At 38.3% G+C, this 21,513-nt stretch overlaps 4 protein-coding genes across 12 annotated transcripts; 3 read left to right on the top strand and 1 right to left on the bottom strand.

Annotated features, from left to right (window-relative positions):
* The first annotated feature begins 145 nt into the window (after positions 1 to 145).
* Positions 146 to 1,363, top strand: LOC137936501 (uncharacterized). The gene has a single exon (XM_068781220.1). The coding sequence runs from the start codon at positions 235 to 237 to the stop codon at positions 1,240 to 1,242; it is 1,008 nt and encodes a 335-aa protein (XP_068637321.1). The 5' UTR covers positions 146 to 234; the 3' UTR covers positions 1,243 to 1,363.
* A 640-nt stretch (positions 1,364 to 2,003) lies between these two features.
* Positions 2,004 to 8,133, top strand: LOC137936499 (glutamate--glyoxylate aminotransferase 2-like). 2 transcript variants are annotated; one of them, XM_068781217.1, is made up of 14 exons: positions 2,004 to 2,360; positions 3,347 to 3,542; positions 3,865 to 3,930; positions 4,150 to 4,267; positions 4,573 to 4,654; positions 4,765 to 4,852; positions 4,991 to 5,149; positions 5,339 to 5,512; positions 5,590 to 5,721; positions 6,537 to 6,602; positions 6,685 to 6,749; positions 7,319 to 7,410; positions 7,500 to 7,674; positions 7,855 to 8,133. In XM_068781217.1, the coding sequence occupies exons 2-14, from the start codon at positions 3,426 to 3,428 to the stop codon at positions 7,982 to 7,984; spliced, it is 1,464 nt and encodes a 487-aa protein (XP_068637318.1). In that variant the 5' UTR covers positions 2,004 to 2,360; positions 3,347 to 3,425; the 3' UTR covers positions 7,985 to 8,133. The 2 variants fall into 2 exon arrangements, with proteins under 2 accessions (XP_068637318.1, XP_068637316.1); XM_068781215.1 differs by having other exon boundaries at positions 7,500 to 7,655; positions 7,855 to 7,961.
* Positions 8,134 to 8,605: 472 nt separating this feature from the next.
* On the top strand, positions 8,606 to 12,514 carry LOC137936500 (ribose-phosphate pyrophosphokinase 4-like). 2 transcript variants are annotated; one of them, XM_068781218.1, is made up of 7 exons: positions 8,608 to 9,113; positions 10,208 to 10,523; positions 10,661 to 10,756; positions 11,462 to 11,530; positions 11,607 to 11,735; positions 11,858 to 11,957; positions 12,076 to 12,514. In XM_068781218.1, the coding sequence occupies exons 1-7, from the start codon at positions 8,743 to 8,745 to the stop codon at positions 12,207 to 12,209; spliced, it is 1,215 nt and encodes a 404-aa protein (XP_068637319.1). In that variant the 5' UTR covers positions 8,608 to 8,742; the 3' UTR covers positions 12,210 to 12,514. The 2 variants fall into 2 exon arrangements, with proteins under 2 accessions (XP_068637320.1, XP_068637319.1); XM_068781219.1 differs by lacking the exon at positions 11,462 to 11,530 and having other exon boundaries at positions 8,606 to 9,113.
* A 179-nt stretch (positions 12,515 to 12,693) lies between these two features.
* On the bottom strand, positions 12,694 to 21,043 carry LOC137936497 (pentatricopeptide repeat-containing protein At1g63330-like). Of its 7 annotated transcripts, XR_011109546.1 has the most exons (12): positions 18,381 to 21,043; positions 16,761 to 17,695; positions 16,206 to 16,364; positions 16,053 to 16,112; positions 14,989 to 15,057; positions 14,781 to 14,903; positions 14,541 to 14,568; positions 14,371 to 14,456; positions 14,186 to 14,253; positions 14,055 to 14,103; positions 13,250 to 13,696; positions 12,694 to 13,150 (listed from the first exon to the last, which is right to left on the bottom strand). XR_011109546.1 is itself a non-coding variant. In XM_068781214.1 (2 exons), exon 1 carries the CDS (start codon positions 20,615 to 20,617, stop codon positions 18,401 to 18,403), a length of 2,217 nt encoding a protein of 738 aa, XP_068637315.1. In that variant the 5' UTR covers positions 20,618 to 21,043; the 3' UTR covers positions 18,262 to 18,278; positions 18,381 to 18,400. The 7 variants fall into 7 exon arrangements, 1 of the variants encoding a protein (XP_068637315.1); XR_011109544.1 differs by having other exon boundaries at positions 14,371 to 14,568; XR_011109545.1 differs by lacking the exon at positions 14,541 to 14,568.
* Positions 21,044 to 21,513: the final 470 nt, after the last annotated feature.

Here is a 21,513-nt window from a genome sequence, read left to right as displayed (position 1 = left end):
CTGAACGCCTTCCTCCTCCGTCCATACCAGCATAACTGTTAAACCCTAAACCCCAATACACCTCCCCAGTGATAACCAGTAACAAGATGACACGTGTCTGATTAAATTGATATATTATGCCTAGTTGCAGGCTGGTAATGGGCAAGCCAGCCAGTCTCGTTTTTCCATTTTCTGGCGTTTCTGCATCTTTCCTCTCTCGCAGAGAAATTGAGGAAGAGTGACGCATCTCTTCCAATGAACGTGTCACTGCACACCTTTTTCCACCAAATCTGCCCGTTGAGCACCGTACAATTTCAGTCTTCCCGCTTTCCTTCTTCTTACCGATTCCAACTCGTCAAACTCCCCTTCATCGTCCCTTCAACGACGTCAATCGTATGCCGAGCTTCGACGGTCGTATCCAAACAGATGAATCAGACTCAAAAGGTTCACGACCACGACGACGGAATTCCCGTCAATTATGTCAAGACACTCGCCAAGTTCAAATCCGAGCACAACCGCATTCGAGTTCTTGAAGTCTCCAGGAGGATCGACCATCATTTTGCAGGTTCAAGACTCCTATTGCTGGACACCCCTGGTAACATTCACAGCGTATCTTTCCTGCTCAAAACCCTTACTGACACTTACTTCGACGTGTTTGCCACCTTCCCCCCAATCTTACCGCCTGGACCGATCGGTATTTTGGGTTTCGGGGCCGGGTCGGCTGCCCGCATTATCTTGGAGCTCTACCCTGGTACCGAAATTCATGGATGGGAACTCGACCCTAGCGTGATATCAGTAGGTAGAGAGTACTTTGGACTTTCGAAGCTCGAAAGACAGAACCGGGAGAATCTGTTTGTTTATATTGGGGACGCATTAGAAGCCAGCGTGGAGGAGGGGTTTTCTGGGATTCTAGTTGATTTGTTTTCCAAGGGTAGTTTACTGCCGGAGCTTCAGGATTCAAGTACCTGGGAGAAATTGAAGAGAAAACTGAGGAGAGGGGGAAGGATTATGGTGAACTGTGGCGGAAAATGCGTGGAGGCCGAGGATCCCAAACGAGATGGAAATTTGGTGAAAGAGCAGACGTTGAAGGAAATGGCTCAAGTTTTTCCAGGTGAGGTACTGGTGCTGAATCTAGGCCACCGCAAAGAGGATAGTTGTTTGGCTCTGACGGGTACTTTGCCGGAGCTGGATGTGTGGAAACAAGCTTTGCCTGAGTCGATTAGATATTATGTGGATATGTGGGTTCCTTTTAATGGAAGGTGATTCATCTATTCAACCTTCAAGGAATGTTTTCTGCTACTGATTTGCTTGTTTTTCAAGGATTGAGATGTTGAATGGAAATCTCTTCTGGATTCAATCGAACAATACCCAGATTGAAATGCGACCATCAGCAGAAAGCCTCGGCATTCTCTCTTCTGCAAATGCTGCATATATAATCTTAACTGAATCCTGCTCAGTTGCACTCCATTTTAACTTTTACTAAGATCTAAAAGCGTCTTCATGGATCGCCAGTGAGCAAAGTTGATTATTCGGGATGAATGGCGTGCATCATGTCCATTCGACAGGAATTTGTAAATTAGCGCTCCCGTTAGACCTGAAATCAGGCCAAATCCCGGCAGGATCAACTATACCCCGTTCTTCTTTGGCAGTTTTTTTTTTTTTTTTTCTAAAATGATTTCAGATCGCGACCTTTTAAAAGAACAAGAGGCTTATTCAAGTTTGTAATTTGATGGGCTTGAACTGGACTAACTAAGTCGCTTTTATTAAAATGATGATTTAAAAACGAATTTTTATTAATATTTTATTAAATAGTAAAAAAAAAAGTATGTTTAAATCAAATATAACAATTCATTAAATATCTATAACTTTAACATAAATTACAATATATTTGATATTATTTAGTTAATTATTCACTTAATTACCCAATTATTTGTAAGTGATCAGGTAAATAAATAAATAATGGAACATATGCAGGTTGAGTTTGGTTTTGCTCGATGTCACCCCTTGGGAGCGGCAATGGCCAAGGAGCTGCTACAGTCCACGAGCTCGATAGCCTCACGAATCGTTGAGGTTCACAAATCACAAGCTCAGATCAGAGTTTCGTCTCGGAACTTTATCCCTCATTCGATGTAGCCAAGCTTAGTACACCTCTGTTTTTTTTTTTTTTTTCAGTGGCTCTGGTGCAATTGTTTCTTTTGTCTAGATAAATTTTGCTTTTTCGCTTACGAATGAGACAAACTACAATGAACGAAGAGTAAGAAATTATGGAGGGAAAGAAAACATATAAAAACACGCCCAGCCGCCCATAGCCTTTCGTCCGATAGACTTATGCTGCCACCGACGATCTCCTCTGCCCCTTGGAGTTTGGACCGAACTTGGAGGTAACCAAGACAGAACAAACGCCTTCCATTTTTGTTGTTCTAATCAAATCAATAAAATTGTTTGTCGATAAGTTTCGGTTGAACTCTGAGAACGGAGAGTGAATTTTTTTTGGGTTTACCTTCTATAATAGCTTGCTCATCATTTTTAGTTGGGCTTAGTTGTAGTGCATAGTGCGTACTGCAGTTATTTTCTCGTTTTTGGATGTATCTTATGCAGGTTTGTCTTTTTTTTTAAAAAGTGGCTCTTTCATCATGGTTTAAGGAACTTTGTGATATTCGTTCTTGCATAAAAAGTCAAATATTTTCTCTCTCTTGTTGGCCTTAAGAGAATTCTTTATTTGTTTATTCTCACAACTTGTCTTATGTTGCTGGGATCATTTAATATTTATTTCTTTTTGTTCATTTATATATTTAAAATCTCCTTCGATTCAATTAGTTGCGTGCCTGTTCTCCATTTATTGTGTTCTTTTAGTTATTTACAGGCAAGTATTAGAATGTTTCAGCCTGTTCATGACAGATTATCTTATTCGCAAACATATTTATGGACCATATTCTTTAGTTTTTTGTTTTCCTTGAACTTTCCTAAATGTATTTCATATTTCATGGAAATGTAAATATCAAGGGATTAAAATAACCACAAATTGTCTTTTGCCACTGTGTTTGCAAACTTTTTATGCATAACTATAACCAAGTTTTTTATTCTTTAGCTATGACTAACATTTTTATGCCTGCCTATAGTTAGTTCCCCATGCAAGGAATTAACCATACATTGTTTTTATTTTATTTTTTATAATTGTATTCTCCATGTTATCTGCTATACTGTTTGTTCCTCTATTTTTTTTTTCTTGAAAAGCGTTTTATTAAGAATCAAAGGGAACTACAAGGGGGAGAAGAGGAGCCCCCACCTTCTTCACATTATTAAGATGGGGCCGTCACCTCAAACACAACAAATGTGTTTAATTTTTTTCTTTTTGCCTTTTTTCTAGGTTAGGATCTGAGCCTACTGGTTGTCGGACGTGACATAGAACATAAAGTCTCTCTACTGACATTCATAAGTACCAAATCATGTCATCAAAGGCATTAGACTATGAGTCTCTCAATGAAAATGTGAAGAAGGTGGCATATGCTGTTAGAGGTGAGCTGTATCTCAGAGCTTCAGAACTTCAAAAAGAAGGGAAGAAGGTACTTGTTCATTGTCGATCGTCAAAATACACTCTTTCTGTTTGTATCTTATTGTTATTGTGCTTGGTTGGAATTATTGCTTGCATCAATAGAGCCACTTAGCTTCATCATGTTCATTTTTTTCTGGCAATGAGTAATTCATCATCAACCAAAGAACTAAGCATCTTTTGCTCATACTAAACAAAGTGTTCATGGCCCACGGAAAGGTAGATGGGTTACCTTAAATATGGTCTATTTAGCTGAATAATTTGACTATGTAATCTTCAAGGATTTTCCATGCAACACAGAGTCGGACTTATGGAGGTCTTCTTGTTTTTTGCAGATCATTTTCACCAATGTTGGGAATCCTCATGCTCTGGGGCAGAAGCCCCTGACATTCCCTCGTCAGGTTTATTAACATTGTTGCATTACGTCTTTCTTTTTTTATGGCGTAATTTAGGAGCTTCTGATGGCTAGATATCTGCCCATAATGTTGAACATGTAATATATGTAAACTTAATATATTCAGGACCCTGCATTTTTTTTCTTTCTTGAAAGTTAAAAGTATTTTTCATAATGAGTTAGGTGCCATCTTAAATTTGTTTAAAAGGGAGATGGCCTGTTGCAGGTGGTCGCACTGTGTCAAGCCCCATTTTTATTAGATGATCCAAATCTCGGGCTTTTGTTCCCTGGAGATGCTATTGCAAGAGCTAAGCATTACCTTTCACTGGCTTTGGGTGGTTTAGGTAAGTTTTTGGCTGGTGAATGTTTGGCTGTTCTGCTTCCATGGCAGATTTCTACCTCTTTCAAAGTTGGTATTATTTTATATATACTAGGAACAAATAACAATAGCTTCACTATTGAATTAACACCATCCTGCTGCATTCATAATCGCCATACTCATAACTCATCTTACTGTGAATTGATATCCTTAAGCATATCCTATATTGAAGCTTGCTGGTCTTCATCATCTTATGGAACCTCCACCAGCATATTGCTGCAAAATGCAATATTTAAACAAATACTAACCTTGCTTCTCCTGGACAATTAGGTGCATACAGCGACTCTCGAGGGCTTCCTGGAATAAGGAAAGAAGTTGCTGATTTCATTGCTAGACGTGATGGATATCCAAGGTAATCAGGTCTTGTATTTAAAGAATATGGAAAAATTTCCATGGAACTGTGGAATTAAATTTTGTTTTGGTTGTGAAGCCACAACTGATCATACATGTTGCTTCTTCCAGTGATCCAGAGCTTATATTTCTCACTGACGGTGCCAGTAAAGGAGTGATGCAGATGTTAAAAGCTATTATCCGTAATCAGAAGGATGGGGTAAAGTGTACTTTTTTGCATGTTTATTTGTAGATAAAGCCCTAAATATATATTTTTTTATGCTATTGCTTTTTGACTTCCTGTTTCCTATTTCAATTTTTCCCAACATTGACATTCTTAATTACTTGTAATTGGTAGATCCTAGTACCTGTTCCACAATACCCACTTTATTCTGCTTCAATATCTCTAAATGGTGGGTCACTTGTACCTTATTACTTGGAAGAGTCAGCAAATTGGGGTCTTGATGTAAATAACTTACGGCAATCTGTCTTACAGGCTCGTGCAAAAGGAATTAATGTAAGCTTCTCTTCTTCTATATTTTCTAACCATGGAGCACTGCATCGTACTGAGTTAACTCGAGTTATTTGACTTAGCATTGACTTTCCAAATCCATGCTGTTACAAGTTTGAAGCTCTTAAATTTTGGAAACTGAAATGCTGAAACAGTTCAGAGCTTAGAGTTTCTCATGATGCACATCTTATTTAGGTTCGAGCAATGGTGATTATAAACCCTGGCAACCCGACTGGTCAATGCCTGAGCGAAGCCAATTTGAGAGAAATTGTTGAATTTTGTTTCACTGAAAACTTGGTACTGCTAGCAGATGAAGTTTATCAGCAGAACATATATCAGGATGAGCGACCATTTATAAGTGCTAGAAAGGTAGATCCTGTCTATTTCCATCCTAATTAACTACATTAACAATTAAACTTGCCTTTAAATTTTATTTGTGTTGCAAGGTTTTGTTGGGCATGGGACCTCCCATAAGCAAAGAAGTGCAGCTTGTGTCATTCCACACTGTGTCCAAAGGGTACTGGGGGGAGTGTGGGCAACGTGGAGGATACTTTGAGATGACAAATCTTCCTTCGCAGGTTAGTTCTTCCATGAATTCTTTTTGGAGCTTTCCTAACAATCTTTTGCTATTGTGAAGACCATCTGCTTTTTTCTTTTCTTTTTTCAAAGGGTAGTTATGGGTTAGGTCAGGTGGTTTATGACCTTACCTGTATTTGTTCTCTGTTGAGTAATTCTAACCTTTTGGTTGGGATGGTTGACCTACAACACAACCAACCTACTTGACTAAAAAGGAAAAATAAAACGGTAGATTATGGAGCCTATAGTTAATGAAGTTACATAATTAATTCCAGAAGTTAAATAATTAATTCCATTTTACATCATTTAGTTGTGGATAAGAAATGCAACAAACGTTACTTGAATGCCAGTCTAACAATGCTTCACTTAAATCATGTCCTGAGTTGTCCTGCATTATTTATGTGTTCTTTCCTAAGCATCGACTACACATAAAATCTATTTCATCCAACTTTTACATTGGGAAAATAACGAGTTCTTTTGTTGTAAGGGTCTATATCAGTGATTTTTGTTTTTTCAGTCTAACATCTGATGAAGTCAGGAATGCATTAAAACCACTTAACAACCACTTTTTTTTGGACAAACAGCTATATTTTCTTTTTCTGATAGTAAACAACTGTAAATTTGAAAGAATCTGGAAGTTATTTGTACACTTTGGAAACCTACACCCACCTCAATATTTCCTGGCACACTATCGTAAGAGTAGTTGTTTCATTCAAAAAAAAAAAAGAGAAGTTGTTAGTATGACAGGATTTGAACCATGACATACAAGTTTCTCGTGTACATTAATTTTTGTTCGTTCCATTGTTGTTTCGTGCAGACTGTTGATGAGATCTATAAAGTTGCATCCATCTCACTGAGTCCCAATGTTCCTGGCAAGATATTTGTAAGCCAGGCTATGTTTAGTTTATTTAAAAGTAGTCATCATCAACGAATCTTGTAGTGGCTGACAATTCTACTTTGAGCAGTTAGGGCTGATGGTTAATCCCCCCAAACCAGGAGACATCTCTTACCTCAAATTTGAGCTGGAGAGGTATAAGCATTGATATTAATTTCCAATTAATTTTAGAAAGCCTCCCCTTTGCTGCAGGGTGCATGAATTGAACCGCTTGTATCTGTACCCACTCCAAGTTATTCTGTTTTTGCCATAATCTGCTATAATTATAATTATAAAAGGTTAATATCAAATTCTGTTAAAATAATGTTAAGAAATGTCCTTTCTTCTGTTAACCTAATAAATGTTTTGGTTCTGTTTTTACTTGATATACGTCTAACAAGAGCCCCTATCTGATCCTTTGTCTTATTGCCATTTGCACCAAAGGGTATGGAAAGTCTCTATATTCCTTTACAGTTATATCCCTTTTTCACAGTTTTATACAGCTCGACTCAAGCAAATAACAGTATAAGCAACCAAAAGTTTCATTACTTCTTTTACTTAGCTAGTGGAGTAGTAAATAGTCAAGTCTAGCCATTTTCAGGAAATAAGGAAAAAAGATGTAGGAAAGATATCATTTTCTTGGAAAGCATCTTAGATGAATGATTTTTTTTTCTATGCTTAATTATTGATCAATGCTAATTACTTCAGAAAGTGTGACCATGCAGCAAAGCCATCCTGAATTCACTTAGAAGAAGAGCCCATATAATGACTGATGGATTCAATAGCTGCAGAAACGTCGTTTGTAATTTCACAGAAGGTACAGGAAATTAAATCAATTAATCTTATTCTCTGGCTTGAATTTGCTGTGTTCTTCAATATACTCATCCCTTGGTGACTGTTTTCAAGGAGCAATGTATTCATTCCCACAAATATGCTTGCCGCCAAAAGCCATTGAAGCAGCAAAAAAAGCCAGGAAAGTACCTGATGTTTTCTATTGTCTAAAGCTTCTGGAAGCGACTGGCATTTCTACCGTTCCTGGTTCAGGTTTTGGGCAAAAAGAGGGTAATGTCTGTTCTTCATAGTCTCTCGTAATGAAAAAGAAAATGGAAATGATTTTTCTGGATGACTTTACTGTCAGACCAAGAATTGCTTTGTAAATGTATGATGATGTTACTATTTCCTTTACTGCAGCCATTTACCTGACCACATTCTTACTCTTTTTGTTCTTTTCTTAACCCTTTTTGGTGCGGATTACTCGTAGTGTCTTCCACTTGAGAACCACCATCTTACCTGCTGAAGAAGACATGCCTGAAATTATGGCCAGCTTCAAGAAATTTAACGACGAGTTCATGGAGCAATACGAAGACCACAAAGGTTATTCAAGAATGTAAGAAAGAAAGTCTAATCTGTATTAGTGTCTATATCATTGGAATCAATGAAGACTCATATCTCCTCCTATAAAATATTTTCTGTAGCATTTTTTATAATCTGTTGCTGCTCTGGATGTGTTTTGATCTGCATTAGAGTAACCTGTTCTATATTTCCTCCAAGCTTGACGATTTTAAATTATCCACTAATCATTGGCAAAACAGAGAGCCGCAGAGGCTGAAATATATTTAAGATGCTGTTGCGAATCCACCGTGTGAATTGTGTCTTTCTAGTTCTAGGTGCTCTTAGAAAAAGGTGAGAATTGCCTTCTAACAGTGCAGCACAGGCAAAGACTTCCATGGCAAAATCTTTCTCCCTAGTACAGTTGAGTCACCTCTGCAGTTCAATACTTCAATGACATTAATCAAGGCAAATAAGAAATAAGGCCATTTAAAATTTTTAAATGTAGGTTGAGCTCGAACCTGACTCAAACTCGGGCTCGAACTCGTTAAAAAAATTGGGTTCGAACTCAGATAGAATTCGAGTTAAGAGTATGAAAGCCCAAGACGAATATAAGTAGATTTGAGCTTGGGTAGGCTAGATTCCACCATTACCTACCCCTACCCACTAAAACGGTTCCAACCAAAACAAGAATCTGGCAGTATGTGACTTAACTTGCCCGTTTACGCCCAACGCGAGCGGGTAAGCGGAGCGCCAGGAAAACTCTTTTCTCGCTTCTTTTCAACGCACTGGCAACGCTCGCCGCTGCTTCCGCCGACTGATGGCGGCAACTGCGCCGCGCACGTCTACATGTACTCCCCCACTACGGGACCTGAATCTCCTTCGAAGCTTGCCTCATTTCCGTGGGAAACCTGATACGGATCCACGGGTCTGGAAGAATGCGAAGAGTCGAACTGTCGTCCGCTCGGGGTTGAAGAGCTTCGACCATCCCCGGCCATGGCGTATTGATCGTATCTCCGATCTCATGCATAATTCTTCGGGTGCTCCAATGGCATCGACGGCTTTGGATTCGTCTATTTCTTCCAAGACTATGAAGAAGGTCTGCCTTTTTTACTGTGCGGAGACGAAGGCGCTCGCCGAGAGGGTTGCTGCGCAGTCGGATTCGATCGAGCTTAGAAGCATTACTTGGAGGTGGGTCTGCTTGGAGTTTCAATTTATGAGAGCTTTCCGTGCTAACTTTATGCTTGAATTTAGCAATTTAGGCAGAGTGCCGAGTGCCTGTGTAATTTTTGCATGCTGACTTGATTCTTTTCTTCTTCTTTTTTCCTTTTTTATGTCTGAAATGTCGTAGGGTAACAACAGCACACTCTTGTACTTGCTTCCGCTTTTATATGTTCTTATCTGGAATTTTTACTTTCAGCCGGAGAAGGATTTCCTACCCGTTTATGGTTTTCACATTCTTTTGCATTGTGCATTTTTTAGACTTCTTAGCAGTTACAAATTTCGTCGCAGCTCCCTATTAGCATGTTTATCAATTTAACCGTGTTGAAGAAGATTGAACTAATAATTATACTAGGAAATTTAACGGTCATAAATTTCCTAGTATTGACCGGCCCCATGGGACTTATTTATCGATAAACTCATGAGAAACTCCCTTGCTTAGCACCTATTAGCACTCCAGTTATATTCATCTTCATCGTGGCGCTCTGATTAGGAGTCGCATGTCCCTTTTGTAATTGATCCTCCCCTTTGTCGCCTTTGCTGTATCTTGTTTTGGCCTTTTTAAAATCTCACTTAATAATTCCAAAAAAAAAAAAAAAAGGGTATGTGGAGAGTTGTTCAATGTTTCTTGGCACCGGTAACAACACTGAAAAGCATAAAGGGTGGGTGGCCAAATGAAAATTAGCATGGGTCACTATCCTTTGTCAAGCAAAACCACTCCTGAGGTGGAAAATCCTCAGGATTATAGCTGGCATTATGTTGAAGGTTCAAGTAACTGAGGGACAAAAATAAACCGTCAGCCACTTGGACAATTTTGATTGTATTCCAAGCTTATTTGCCCTAGCCTGTGTATAGTGCTCCACATCTTACAAAGTAGCAGTATGATCAAAAGCTTTCCTCACTTCAACTCTGCTGGGGCTAGATTCTCATATTTGTCTTAGACTCGATGGAATTCATGGGGTGATACTAATTTCTCTGATCAAAAGGTCATAAGTTTTATCATTTGAAATCTAATTTGCAAGTCAAGAGGACTGTCTGACTATATTTTTTGCTTGTTTGTGTAGGACATTCGATGATGGATTCCCAAACTTATTCATTTCTAATGCTTATGGCATACGGGGCCAACATGTAGCATTCTTGGCGTCATTTAGTTCTCCTGGAGTAATCTTTGAGCAACTATCCATCATATATGCATTGCCAAGGATGTTTATCTCCTCATTCACTCTCGTGCTTCCTTTTTTCCCCACCGGATCTTCTGAGCGTATGGAAGAGGAAGGAGATGTTGCAACTGCATTTACTCTTGCTAGAATCTTGTCAAATATACCAATATCAAGGGGTGGTCCCACAAGCTTAGTGACTTTTGATATCCATGCCTTGCCGGTGTGTATCATCAGTTGTTGTGTGTGAATGAATACACTATCACCAAAACCAATTTTTACATGTTGTCTCTTGTCCTTTGAGTTTTGGTTATCTCTTTAATTGACATCAACTCTTTTTTTTTTTTTTTTAACTTTCAGGAGAGATTTTACTTTGGTGACAGTGTTTTACCATGCTTTGAGAGTGGGATACCTCTGCTTAAAAATAGGCTTCAACTACTTCCTGATTCTGACAATGTAAGATGGATGAAATTAGCTGATTTCTAGATGCGTAAGCTCTTTCATTTTCAATAGTCTCATATGCTTTCAGAATTGTTATGGTGTATTATAATTGCTTCTTGACTTAATGGTATTTCACCAAAACTTGCAAGTTTGGAATTTGTTTTTAACCTTAGGAATTGTGCATCAACTTCATTTTTTCTGGTCAACTCCATCTTTTTGAAGTTTATTAGTTATATTCCTGGTTGAAAGAGCAAAATGCTACTGAATAAGGTAAGCTTAAAATCAGTCTTTTATTAAGAAAAATTAAAAATACGCAAATAGGAATACTGTGCCACATACAAGAAATTTGTACTTAAGATTTTAGGAACTGTGCAGCAATTTTATTTTTTCTGGTCAAAACAATGTTTTTGAAGTTTATTAGTCACATTTCTGGCTGAAAGAACAAATGCTACTGAATAAGGTAAACTTGGAACCGGTCTTTTATGTGACGAAAATATTAACCATCAAACCCACACATATAGGAAACTTCCCTATATTCAAGAAATTTGTGTTGCAGATCTGAATTTCATCCCTGTAATTTTGGAAGCACTCTTTCACTGTCTTAATGGATTTTTTTACTATTCAGTTTGTTTTTAGTTGCACTTTATTGAACTACAAGATTGATCAATTTGAATTTTTAGAGTATCATTTACTTGTTTTATATAACTTATCTTGATTTAGATAGCAATTGCTTTTCCTGATGAGGGCGCCTGGAAACGATTCCACAAACAGCTCCATCATTTCCCTGCGGTGACGTTCTGATTAATTACTCAATTGCATTTCATTTTCTGTAATGAAAATATCATAACTTGATTTGCACCTTCAGATTATTTGCACCAAGGTTCGGGAAGGAGACCAGCGTTTTGTTCGTCTCAAAGAAGGAGATCCTAGAGGTCGTCATGTTGTGATTGTTGATGATTTAGTACAATCAGGGGGCACTTTGATCGAATGCCAGGTAATCAGGTTCTCTCAACTTCAATATTTTGTATTACTATCAAATATTTGTCAGGTAAGCGAAATGCTTTTCATATGGAATTCAAAGTGGGAATACTTTCCATGTTGCTTTTTATACTGCAGAAAGTTTTGGCTGATCATGGAGCAGCAAAAATCAGTGCTTATGTGACACATGGGATCTTTCCCAATAAGTCATGGGAAAAGTTTGAACATGATAAAGAAGGTATGCATCTTTCCTTTCAGAAAAACAGAAAAAATCATCAGCAAATATCATGGCTGCACCATGTTATTCTTTTTTCTGCCAAACTTCGAGTTAATTTTTTTTTTCTTTTTTCTTTCAGGGAATCCAACAAATGGATTGACTTACTTTTGGATCACTGATTCCTGCCCACTGACAGTGAGTCAAGTGCAAAACAAAGCTCCATTTGAAATACTGAGCCTGGCTGGCTCAATTGCCTCTGCTCTACAGATATAAGCGACCTAGTTTGAACCAGCTCTAGCAAAATATACACATCTATTCAACTATATTTTCTCCCACTTTTTGAGGCATATTAGAATTAGCCTATAGAGAGAATAACTAGCTGCAAATTTTCGCAATTCCCTTGGACTTCACACACACGTGCTGGTGTGCATTCATTCCTGTACGAGGTTTAATTCAAAATTTTAATCTTGTGATTTCACCCCTTGGTCACTCATGGTTACCACTAGGGTCCAATTCCGGCTATTATCATCATCTTCCACTTGAAATCTGCTTATTTGATCAATTTTGTTATCTGAATATTCATTTGTCTTAACTGAGATAGTTTAGTTATTTATACAAATCAGTAAGTTACTGAAATATAGATTTTTATATCACCAGATTTAAAACTAACCACCCTCTTACTATTCAACAAACTGCATTCTCTCTTTCTTTCTAAAATGCATAAATCAGAAAAATGCAATGATAGTTCAGTTTTTCAGTTTCAAGGAATGCTTTTAAAATGGCTACCATTGGTGATCAATCAAAAAGATTCAAAACAAATGAAAATAATAGAAGGTGAACAAGGTACAGCCCAACAGCCTAGGATTGACCTGGTTGTAGTTAAACTGCTAAAATCTGATTTACAGCTCTTGTTCCTTAGCTGGTTTCTCTTCTATGTCTATATGCTCCGACTTTGGAGCCTTCGATGACCAGTCTAACAGACAAAGAAAAGCTCAGGTCCTTTTTAGCAACCATTGCAATCCTATGGTCGTGAGTTTTCTTGTGTGGATAGCACTCTGGCTCCAGTAATTTGTATAATGAGGTGGACATCGTTTCAACAAGGCAGAAAACTTCTCCAGTTTCAGTTAACTCCATGAACTGAACAAACAAACCTCTACATCCTTCATTGATACAGAACCAGTTTCGTGCATTTTCCAGTTTTTATTCTACCAAACCTAAAAGAAAACAAATACATTCAGTTATATTAATTCCAGGAACATAATAGAAATCATCAGCAGATACACATCAAAATCCAGATCAGGAAAAGTGCTTACTTGATTTCTGCGTTTGAACGAAAACCTGGCAAGTATACCTTCGTTCTTGCTCTCTGTTTCTTCAAATGTAAGATTATATAATACAGGACTAAAGAAAAAAGAAAGATTTCATGACATGGCTGCGAAATAATCTCTAATGGTTCTTCGTTATAGAGAAGAAGGTGGATTCAAAACGGATGATGAGCTCTTCAATACAGACTCTGGAGTCTTCTGCAAGTCTATACCTTCCTCGCAGAAAGAAGATGAATAAACCCTTTTCTTCGAGGATTCAGGTGTTCTAACTTCAAATTCCACACTTCGTGCAGGTGATAGTTGTCCTGCTGGGTTTTCAGTTTGACAGGAAGAAGCATCTGTAGCTTCGGCTTTGTGTTCTTCAAGGACCAGGTTCCTATGCTCATCTGAAATTGCTGCCCAAAAGCAGCCTTTATCCATGTTCTAGATGCAAACCTACGAATAAGCAAACATATCAGTACTGTGCTAAAAAAAGGATCATCCAAATACAAGTAATTTCGGAATCAAAGCCACGCCTTAAAGGTTTGCTGATCTTTGAACTCTCGAGGGTCTCAAACGTGCACCCAAACTTCATTGTGTAAAGCAAAAGGGCTAGAGGGTGAAAATGTTTACCAAGTGGCAAACCAGTAGGTATATAATGGAAATTAAAATTCAGTTTCTATCCTATTTCTGTCAAAGAAGAGCACAAGCAGTTATATTTGCATCCCGAGTAAGCTCTTTTGCCCTGCATGCAGAGGCTGGTTATGCCTCCACAAAACAAAATGTAGGAGTATCGTTCAACATGTATATTTACCATGAAATCATCGGAACATGTTGCCATCTTTCCTGTTTCTGATAGGCATCTGCAAAGGGTAACGAAAAGATTAGATGAAGAGAAGTGTAACCAGCACTCAAAGTAGCAGTTAGTTCTGGACAGTGTTATACCAGTCTACTGCTGTGACTTCCCCTTCATGACCTTTAAGTGCAATAGGACTGACATCAGGCTTGTCCACCTGATGAAAGACTATGGTAATTAAAATCAAATCTAAAAACAAAAAGAGGAATAACTGCAATGAAGAAATAACAGAAGAAAGTAGACGGATGATAACGATCTATTAAGATCAAACAACCTGCAATAAGTAGGCATTCCCGTCACTAGAACCACACAGTATCTGAGTTGCATCGGGGCTGATTGCTGACTTCGGTAGAAGATGTACTAAAAGAGTGAAGAAAAAAACGTAACTTGGTAGACAAAATTTTGTAAATACTCAGAGCAGAAGACATGCAGACAGGAGGTTACTCTGATCTAACAAAAATCTGCCCAACTCCTGCAGATAACAAGGGAGAATAGATCGGAAAATATTTCCAGCTTTGCCTGGGTAACTTGGCCCACTACCACCACCAAGAAGGCAAATGCATACAGTAAGACCAACTTACCACCAGAACAAGCAGTATTTTTTAGAGACTGAAAGGAGAACAAGAACAAATACCTTGTCAGGCAGAAAGGAAAGCATGTTAAAAAACGGATGTTTCAACTCACCCTTTGGAGATGAACATGTTACTAGTACATGCTCCCTAGTCAACATCCTCAATTATCTTCAATATTTGACTCATCGATGTCATCATCATCATCAGATTCAAGCCAGGACTTCTCCTCTTCGCTCTGCATGATATAATAAAATGCACAATTTGTTGTATCTGTAACAATGTAAACCAAAAAGTAATGTTTCAAAAGCATGTTATCTCACCTCGCTGGAATGTGACAGCAGAAAATGCTCTATTTTATTTTCTTCATCAACTGTACCATCAGAAATTTCCTATGAAATAAAACATAGTGAGATAATTATGATTATAGTAAGAGGACTGTGAATTGAAAACATGTATTTATCAGAAAGCTTTTTAAGAATAGTAAGCAATTTCATCAAATCAAAGAAAAGAATGATAAAAATAAGAACCAATGAATCCATCGCCATTGCCATCATTACAGCAAAATTAAGTTATAATGCTATTGATGATAAATACACCATTCCTATTAAATTATTAACTTTCTTTGCTGTCAGTATAGTTTACTTCAAATGTTTGATATTAATTACATTTCCTTGCATTACTTCCACATCCAATTAGAAGCCAAGATTTACAGAAACATGACCTTAGCAAAAAGATGGCAAGAGCAGGGTGAGCATATCATTTCTCCAATACAAATTTGATACCCTGAAATCTAATACAAATTTTGCCCCGTATCGGTGAGGGCAAAATCCAATAGATATTGGCTGATATGTTACATATCAGTGGTACGCCCATTTCTGGGCAAGAGTACTCAACCTACTTTAGTTCAGTGGTTCATCTTTGCATAAAAAGAAACTTAGATTGGGAACTCAAGAAATCTCCATGCCTCACCTCCTGTGTCCATAATATTTGTGCGTGTACATGTCTGCATGAGAAGGGAGGAGACGGATATTTCTTAAAAGAATCGTACTATCACCCATATTATATACCTTGGTCCTCAAATGCCTGGAGGATTTTAATTTGCAATTCATTCACTAAAAATCCAAGCATTCCCTAATCTTAGACCATGCAACAACAAGAATGTTTTGAGAATATATGATCCAGCATATATAGTCTATTATGTTGCCTTCAATTAAAGTGAGTAAAACTGACTCTTGGACCATTAACAAAGAAGCTAATGGGTCATCAAAATGGCAATGCTGGTTTTCCTTTTATCCCCTCTGTCCTTATGTTTCATTTTTGTAGTTGCTCTCGTTCTTTCAGGTTCATGCATATGCACTAAATAAAAGAAAGTAAGGCCACTTACAAGATCGGATTTCATCTCTTGTATTTTACTCTCCAACTCGGATATGTGTTGACTAAGTGCCTGCACATTATGTTTTCAAATATAATTTTTTACCTTATTTTAGTTCAAAAAAACAACATAATAACAACAGAAAAGCAACAAAACAACAATCACCTCATGCCGTTGCATTGCAACTGAGCACTTTAATGCCTTTGCCTTTGTTAGCAGGTTCCTTGGCCTCAAGTTCACAGGTCGTTGATAATTCTTTCCCTGGTAATAGATAAGTGCATAACCTTTGGGAACTCTCTCAATTGCTACCAATATTCCTCCATTCTTCATGAAAACAATGTAAAAACGAATTAATTATGATTCCTAACCTCAACACAACTGACAGCTCATGCACGATAACACCACTTCAAATAGTAGACCTAATACTCTGGAGGAGTCAGCAATAAGTGTTCATGTTAGTCAAACAAAGATAATCAAACTCCATTGCAGACCTATAAATAGCACTTACTAATTAACATAGAAGACAAATTTCCCAAGAACAAAAAAAAAAAAAAAAAAATCATTGGCCCATATGGTCCAAAAACGTAACAGAGACAAGCAAATGAAGAATCAATTTCTTCAGTTCATATAATTAATACCTAATTCTTTCAGTATCCCCACCCCAACAAACAGGCAGAAATATAATAAAGAGAAAAACAGAAAGAAAGCAAAGGAAGTTACCAGTTAATAGTGTAGACCCCAATCTAGACATCCACAAATATATGTGACAGAATATCAGGCTAAGGAGGATCTAAAAAGTGGGTAAGGCTTATGCCGCTGCTGGAAGATCCAAAAAACAGAAATCAGGTTAATGACAGATTGATTTGGACCCCCTCAGACTGGTAAATTCCCTGTTTCCTCTTGTCTACTCAATGACCTAAAGATGGACCAATGATGACAATCACAAAGCAGTCATTGCAAGCTCTCAGCCCTGCCAAAAGTTAAGTTCTTCATCTAGAGTGCGATCAGGGGCAAAATTCTCATTTTTTGACAATTTAAGGTGAAGAGGAACTGCTATTGTATGCTCTCTCTACTCCCACTGTAGCAATGAGCAGGAACACACCAATCATTTGCTCCTCCACTGCCGTAATGCCTGGCATATTTGGACTCATTTCATGAATAGACCAGGAATTCAGCAACGGGTCCCTGGATGCCTTGCTGATCTCACTCATTGGATTTTAGGTTCTGGTCTTACAAGGTTGGAGAAGTCTCTCCTGTAGGCTTGTTTGGCCCATACACCATGGGGGATCTAACAGGAGAGCAATAGCTGTCACTTCAATAGCAAGCATAGCAGCTGGGAAAGGGTGATTGAGAGCATCTCTAGTGCTACCCTTGCATGGATTTCTACCCAAAAGAAGTTGCAAGCCTTGAATAGGGGCATCATGCAAGGGAATTGAAGGATTGTTGCCCAATGTATGTGTCTAGGCCTGCCAAGTTGGTCGAATGGACTCTCCCACTCCACATGGTGTTATCAAACTGAACTTTGATGGGACTGCTTCAGCAATCCAAGGCCAGCAGGGTTTGGTGGCAACTTCAAAACGCAAGAGTGGATCTCCATTGCTTCCAACTCAGGACCGATTGGTACTGCAAACTCAACCACCACTGAACTCCTCAACCTGCGCACAGTGATGCAGCACAGTGGTTTAGATTCAAAGAATAACAAGTTGAATGTTTCCTCTAAAGTGTGGGTAACCTAAATTTTAACAACAACAAAGAACACTACAATTATAAAACTTGAAGGATAGAAAGCAGAGTTTCTGTAAATATTAAAAAAAAAATAGCAAACAGAGTGAAAGAACAAGGATAAGTTTATCCAATAAAGAACAAACCAGAACTTTATTCCGTAGCAAAAAAGAGTGATTGTTATGTTACACATGAAGGCCTTTTTATAGGTATATAAATCAACAAAATAAGAAACTCCTATGCAACTGCTCAGATTTCAAAACAGGGAGAACTTAGGTTCCTAATCATCTTTTTACTGTGAAATGATAGGCTCCTGAACATCAGGAAAAAAGGGGATCCGCCAATCTTGCACACGAACTCAATATACCTCAGAACCCGATCACAATTCCATAGTCATCAGCCATCTCTGACATAACAATCCAAGTAAGTTGAAACAAAAAAAAATATATCCCTGTTCAGATAAAACTTCCTAGTTCCAGATAATAAGGCTTTATGAAGCACCACATCACGCAATTCCTGTATATCAACAAAATGCAGAAAAAAATAATAAATTGAATAAAGTAACAGATACAATACATCATGTACCAAGAGGGTTTGACAGACATGAAAGTAGATTACCAGCATCGGAAAGATCTTTCTTAAATTGGTAGGTTCTTCTCTTTAAGCTGTTTGTCTAACATCAAGCGGATAACAGCATCCTGTAAGACACCTTCCTCCAACATCTTATCTAACAGCAAGCGGGCAACAGCATCCTGTAAGACACATTCCTCCAACATCTTCTGGCAATATCTTTCAGCTCCACGCAAATTGCCAGCTTTCAGAAAGCCACAGATCAAAGCAGTATAAGTAACCACATTAGGATCCACATTTCTCATTTTCATCACACGAAGCAAAGAAATGGCATTGCCCATCCGATGTGACTTGCAAAATCCATTAATCAGACAGGTATATGTAACCACATCAGGTACTAAACCAGTTTTCTCCATTTTCTGAAAAAGTTCCCAGGCCTTCTTCATATTCCAAACCTTACAAAATCCAGAAATAATTGCAGTATAAGAGATCACATCAGCCTTTATGCCCTTGAGAATCATCTCATCAAACATGGATTCAGCATTCAAAATTTGATTATCATTAATAAATGCAGTGATAAGGTTTGTATATGTTACAGTATTGGGTGTGATCTTGTACTTTAACATCTGAAGATACAACTTATTTGCCTGAACTGATTTTGATTCTTTAGCAAAACCACCTATAAGTGTGCTATAAACAACAACATCAGGATGACATCCCCTCTCCGCCATCAAATTGAACATTGCATGGGCCAACTCCGATTTTCTCTCCCTGCAAAGCCTACTTATGACTGCATTATAAGTAAACTGATTAATAGTGCCTTGGTTATGCATTTCTTCCATAAGGTCCCAAGCCTCTCTATTGTGTCCTTCCTGGCAAAACCCATCAACTATAATGGTGCAAGTAAAGGCATTGGGTGATATTCCTTTAACTGGCAAAAGTTTGAAAAGCTCAACAGCTTCATTCAATCTTCCAGTTGTGCAGTATCCACCTACCAAACTAGTATAGATGAAAACATCAGGGACCAAATTATATTCACTCATCTCCTCGACAAGCCTGCTGGCTTGATCCAAATCTCCATGCTTGCAATACCCATTAATCAATATGCCATAAGCAACTAGGTCAATCTTAAATCCCCAAGATTCCAGATTCCGAAAGAAATCCAATGCTGTGTCCATTTGTCCACTCTTACAATAACCATACAAGAGAGAGCTGTAGGTAACTATGGTAGGTCTAATTCCATCTTCCAGCATTTCTTCAAACATATCATGAGCTTTTTGCACATCACCCTTCTTGCAAAACCCATCAACCAGAATACTGTACGTATGAACATCAGGCAATAGGCCATATTCCTTCATTTCCCCCAAAACATTTTTAGCATCATCTAATTTTCCTTTACAACAAAATCCATGAATGATTGCATTATAGCAATAATTGTTCACAAAGATGTTTTTTATCCTCAACTCTTGAAGAAAAGTAAATGCGAAATCCGTATGGCCAGCCCGGCAGAGACCATGAAGGTATGTGCTATAAGTCACAACCGTAGGTTTCAAACCTCTGATATCCATTATTCTTAAAAAATCTGAAGCTAGGACTATGTCCTCTTTACAGTAAAAGTTCAACAGAATGGTGAAAGTGTACACGTTAGGTGACGGGCCAGAGTTGTCCATTTCAGTGAAGAAGCTCCGCATCAACTCTTTTTCATTTTTTTCAGCCAAACACTTAAGGAGAGAATTGCATGAGAAAATACTAAGCTTCTGTCCAATTTTCTTTGCCTTCAGAAAGACATCTAAGGCATTAAAGAGCAAAGAGGACTTGATGAAAACCTCAAAAAGAGCCTGAGATGCACAAGGCGATCCTTTGGCACAGTTTAGAACAGAAAATAATGCAAAAGTGTCGTAATTGTTGCTACTACAGAAAGATACGATCTGCCTAACTAAATAGTGAACCTTGCTTGGCCTTCCTGCACACGAAAATATGTCTATAATAACCGTAAATGCCTCCAAAGAATGAGCAAACCCATACCTTTGCGCTGCTTTAGAAAGTTTAATCTTCCGGACTGCCTCCCAATCAACAGATTTGAGTACTCTAACAATCAAAGGAAACAAAGACGATTTTCTAGACACGCAGGAAGTTATCTCCTCGTGATAAATTTCACTAGTAGTTTTAGTGTCTGGAATTGGATCATCCAATAAAACTGCAGTACAAGCACTTGAATAAGCGCTACAAGCACAACACTTTTGCAGCAGAATTCGACTGTAGAAGCCCACCTGCCTCCTACTCATAGAGTGGGTTCCTTAAAAGAAGAAACCTTCTATGGTGGACCAAATACACGAAGAACCCCCAATCAGCTTTCATTTCAAAAGCACTTCCGCAGATGAATTTCTCCTCGTTCCCGCATCCTGCTAACAATGACACCAAGCAAAAAAAACCCTGTACAGCCTAACAGTACTTAGTTGAAGGTTTCCGCGTATTCTTATCCATATCTCGACTGGGAAGCCAGACCTCTTCTGACAAATCCTGCCGTTCCTATATAGCGAGTTGTGATGATAATTACTAGCGACTTTTCTCTTGAAATTCGCAGATCGTGGTTGATAAGTGAGAATGCCGCGAGGGGAGAGATCCGAACCGAAGAACCAATCGACTTCATCGAATTACTTACTTACTGTAAAACCCTGAACAACCCTGAACGCGCTTCCTCCTCCGTCCATACCAGCATAACTGTTAAACCCTAAACCCCAACACCACATCATTGTTATTCGTCAGCCTGCTCAGAAAAGAGCCCCTTTTACTCGTTTTACGGTATAGACATAAATACCCTCACCGTACTCTACAAATACACCACCCCAGTGATACCCATTAACAAGATGACACGTGTCTGATTAAATTGATATATTATGCCTAGTTGCTGGCTGGTAACGGTTTATGGCGTCTCGCAGAGAAATTGAGGAAGAGTGAGGCATCTCTTTCCAATGAACGTGTCACTGCACTCCTCTTTCCACCAAACCTTAAATCTGCTGATTTATTAAATCCAGATACCGAAAAACAAATCTTCACAATGGGTAAACACACACCCACAAAACAGAATACACACACACAGGATTTAACCTACCTCTGTTTCTCGATCTGAAATATTTTTGCCCCTTTCTGTTTTTACCACGACTTACAGTAACCACACGCT

Source organism: Aristolochia californica, unplaced genomic scaffold (genome assembly GCF_029961685.1).
Source record: "Aristolochia californica isolate CCGP_79_NKW_82.1479 unplaced genomic scaffold, dmAriCali1.0.hap1 SCAF_7, whole genome shotgun sequence".
Classification (NCBI taxonomy): Eukaryota; Viridiplantae; Streptophyta; class Magnoliopsida; order Piperales; family Aristolochiaceae; genus Aristolochia; species Aristolochia californica.
This window is presented reverse-complemented; position numbering and strand designations above follow the sequence as displayed.

Bases quoted from the DNA above. Each gene is read 5' to 3' on its own strand.
- LOC137936501 (XM_068781220.1), top strand. From the start codon at position 235: ATGAACGTGTCACTGCACACCTTTTTCCACCAAATCTGCCCGTTGAGC.
- LOC137936499 (XM_068781217.1), top strand. From the start codon at position 3,426: ATGTCATCAAAGGCATTAGACTATGAGTCTCTCAATGAAAATGTGAAG. The intron at 4,268-4,572 runs GTAAGTTTTTGG...CTGGACAATTAG, and splicing joins ACTGGCTTTGGGTGGTTTAG to GTGCATACAGCGACTCTCGA. The intron at 6,603-6,684 runs GTAAGCCAGGCT...TACTTTGAGCAG, and splicing joins ATGTTCCTGGCAAGATATTT to TTAGGGCTGATGGTTAATCC.
- LOC137936500 (XM_068781218.1), top strand. From the start codon at position 8,743: ATGGCGGCAACTGCGCCGCGCACGTCTACATGTACTCCCCCACTACGG. The intron at 10,757-11,461 runs GTAAGATGGATG...ATCTTGATTTAG, and splicing joins TACTTCCTGATTCTGACAAT to ATAGCAATTGCTTTTCCTGA. The intron at 11,531-11,606 runs GTGACGTTCTGA...TTGCACCTTCAG, and splicing joins AGCTCCATCATTTCCCTGCG to ATTATTTGCACCAAGGTTCG.
- LOC137936497 (XM_068781214.1), bottom strand. From the start codon at position 20,617: ATGAGTAGGAGGCAGGTGGGCTTCTACAGTCGAATTCTGCTGCAAAAG.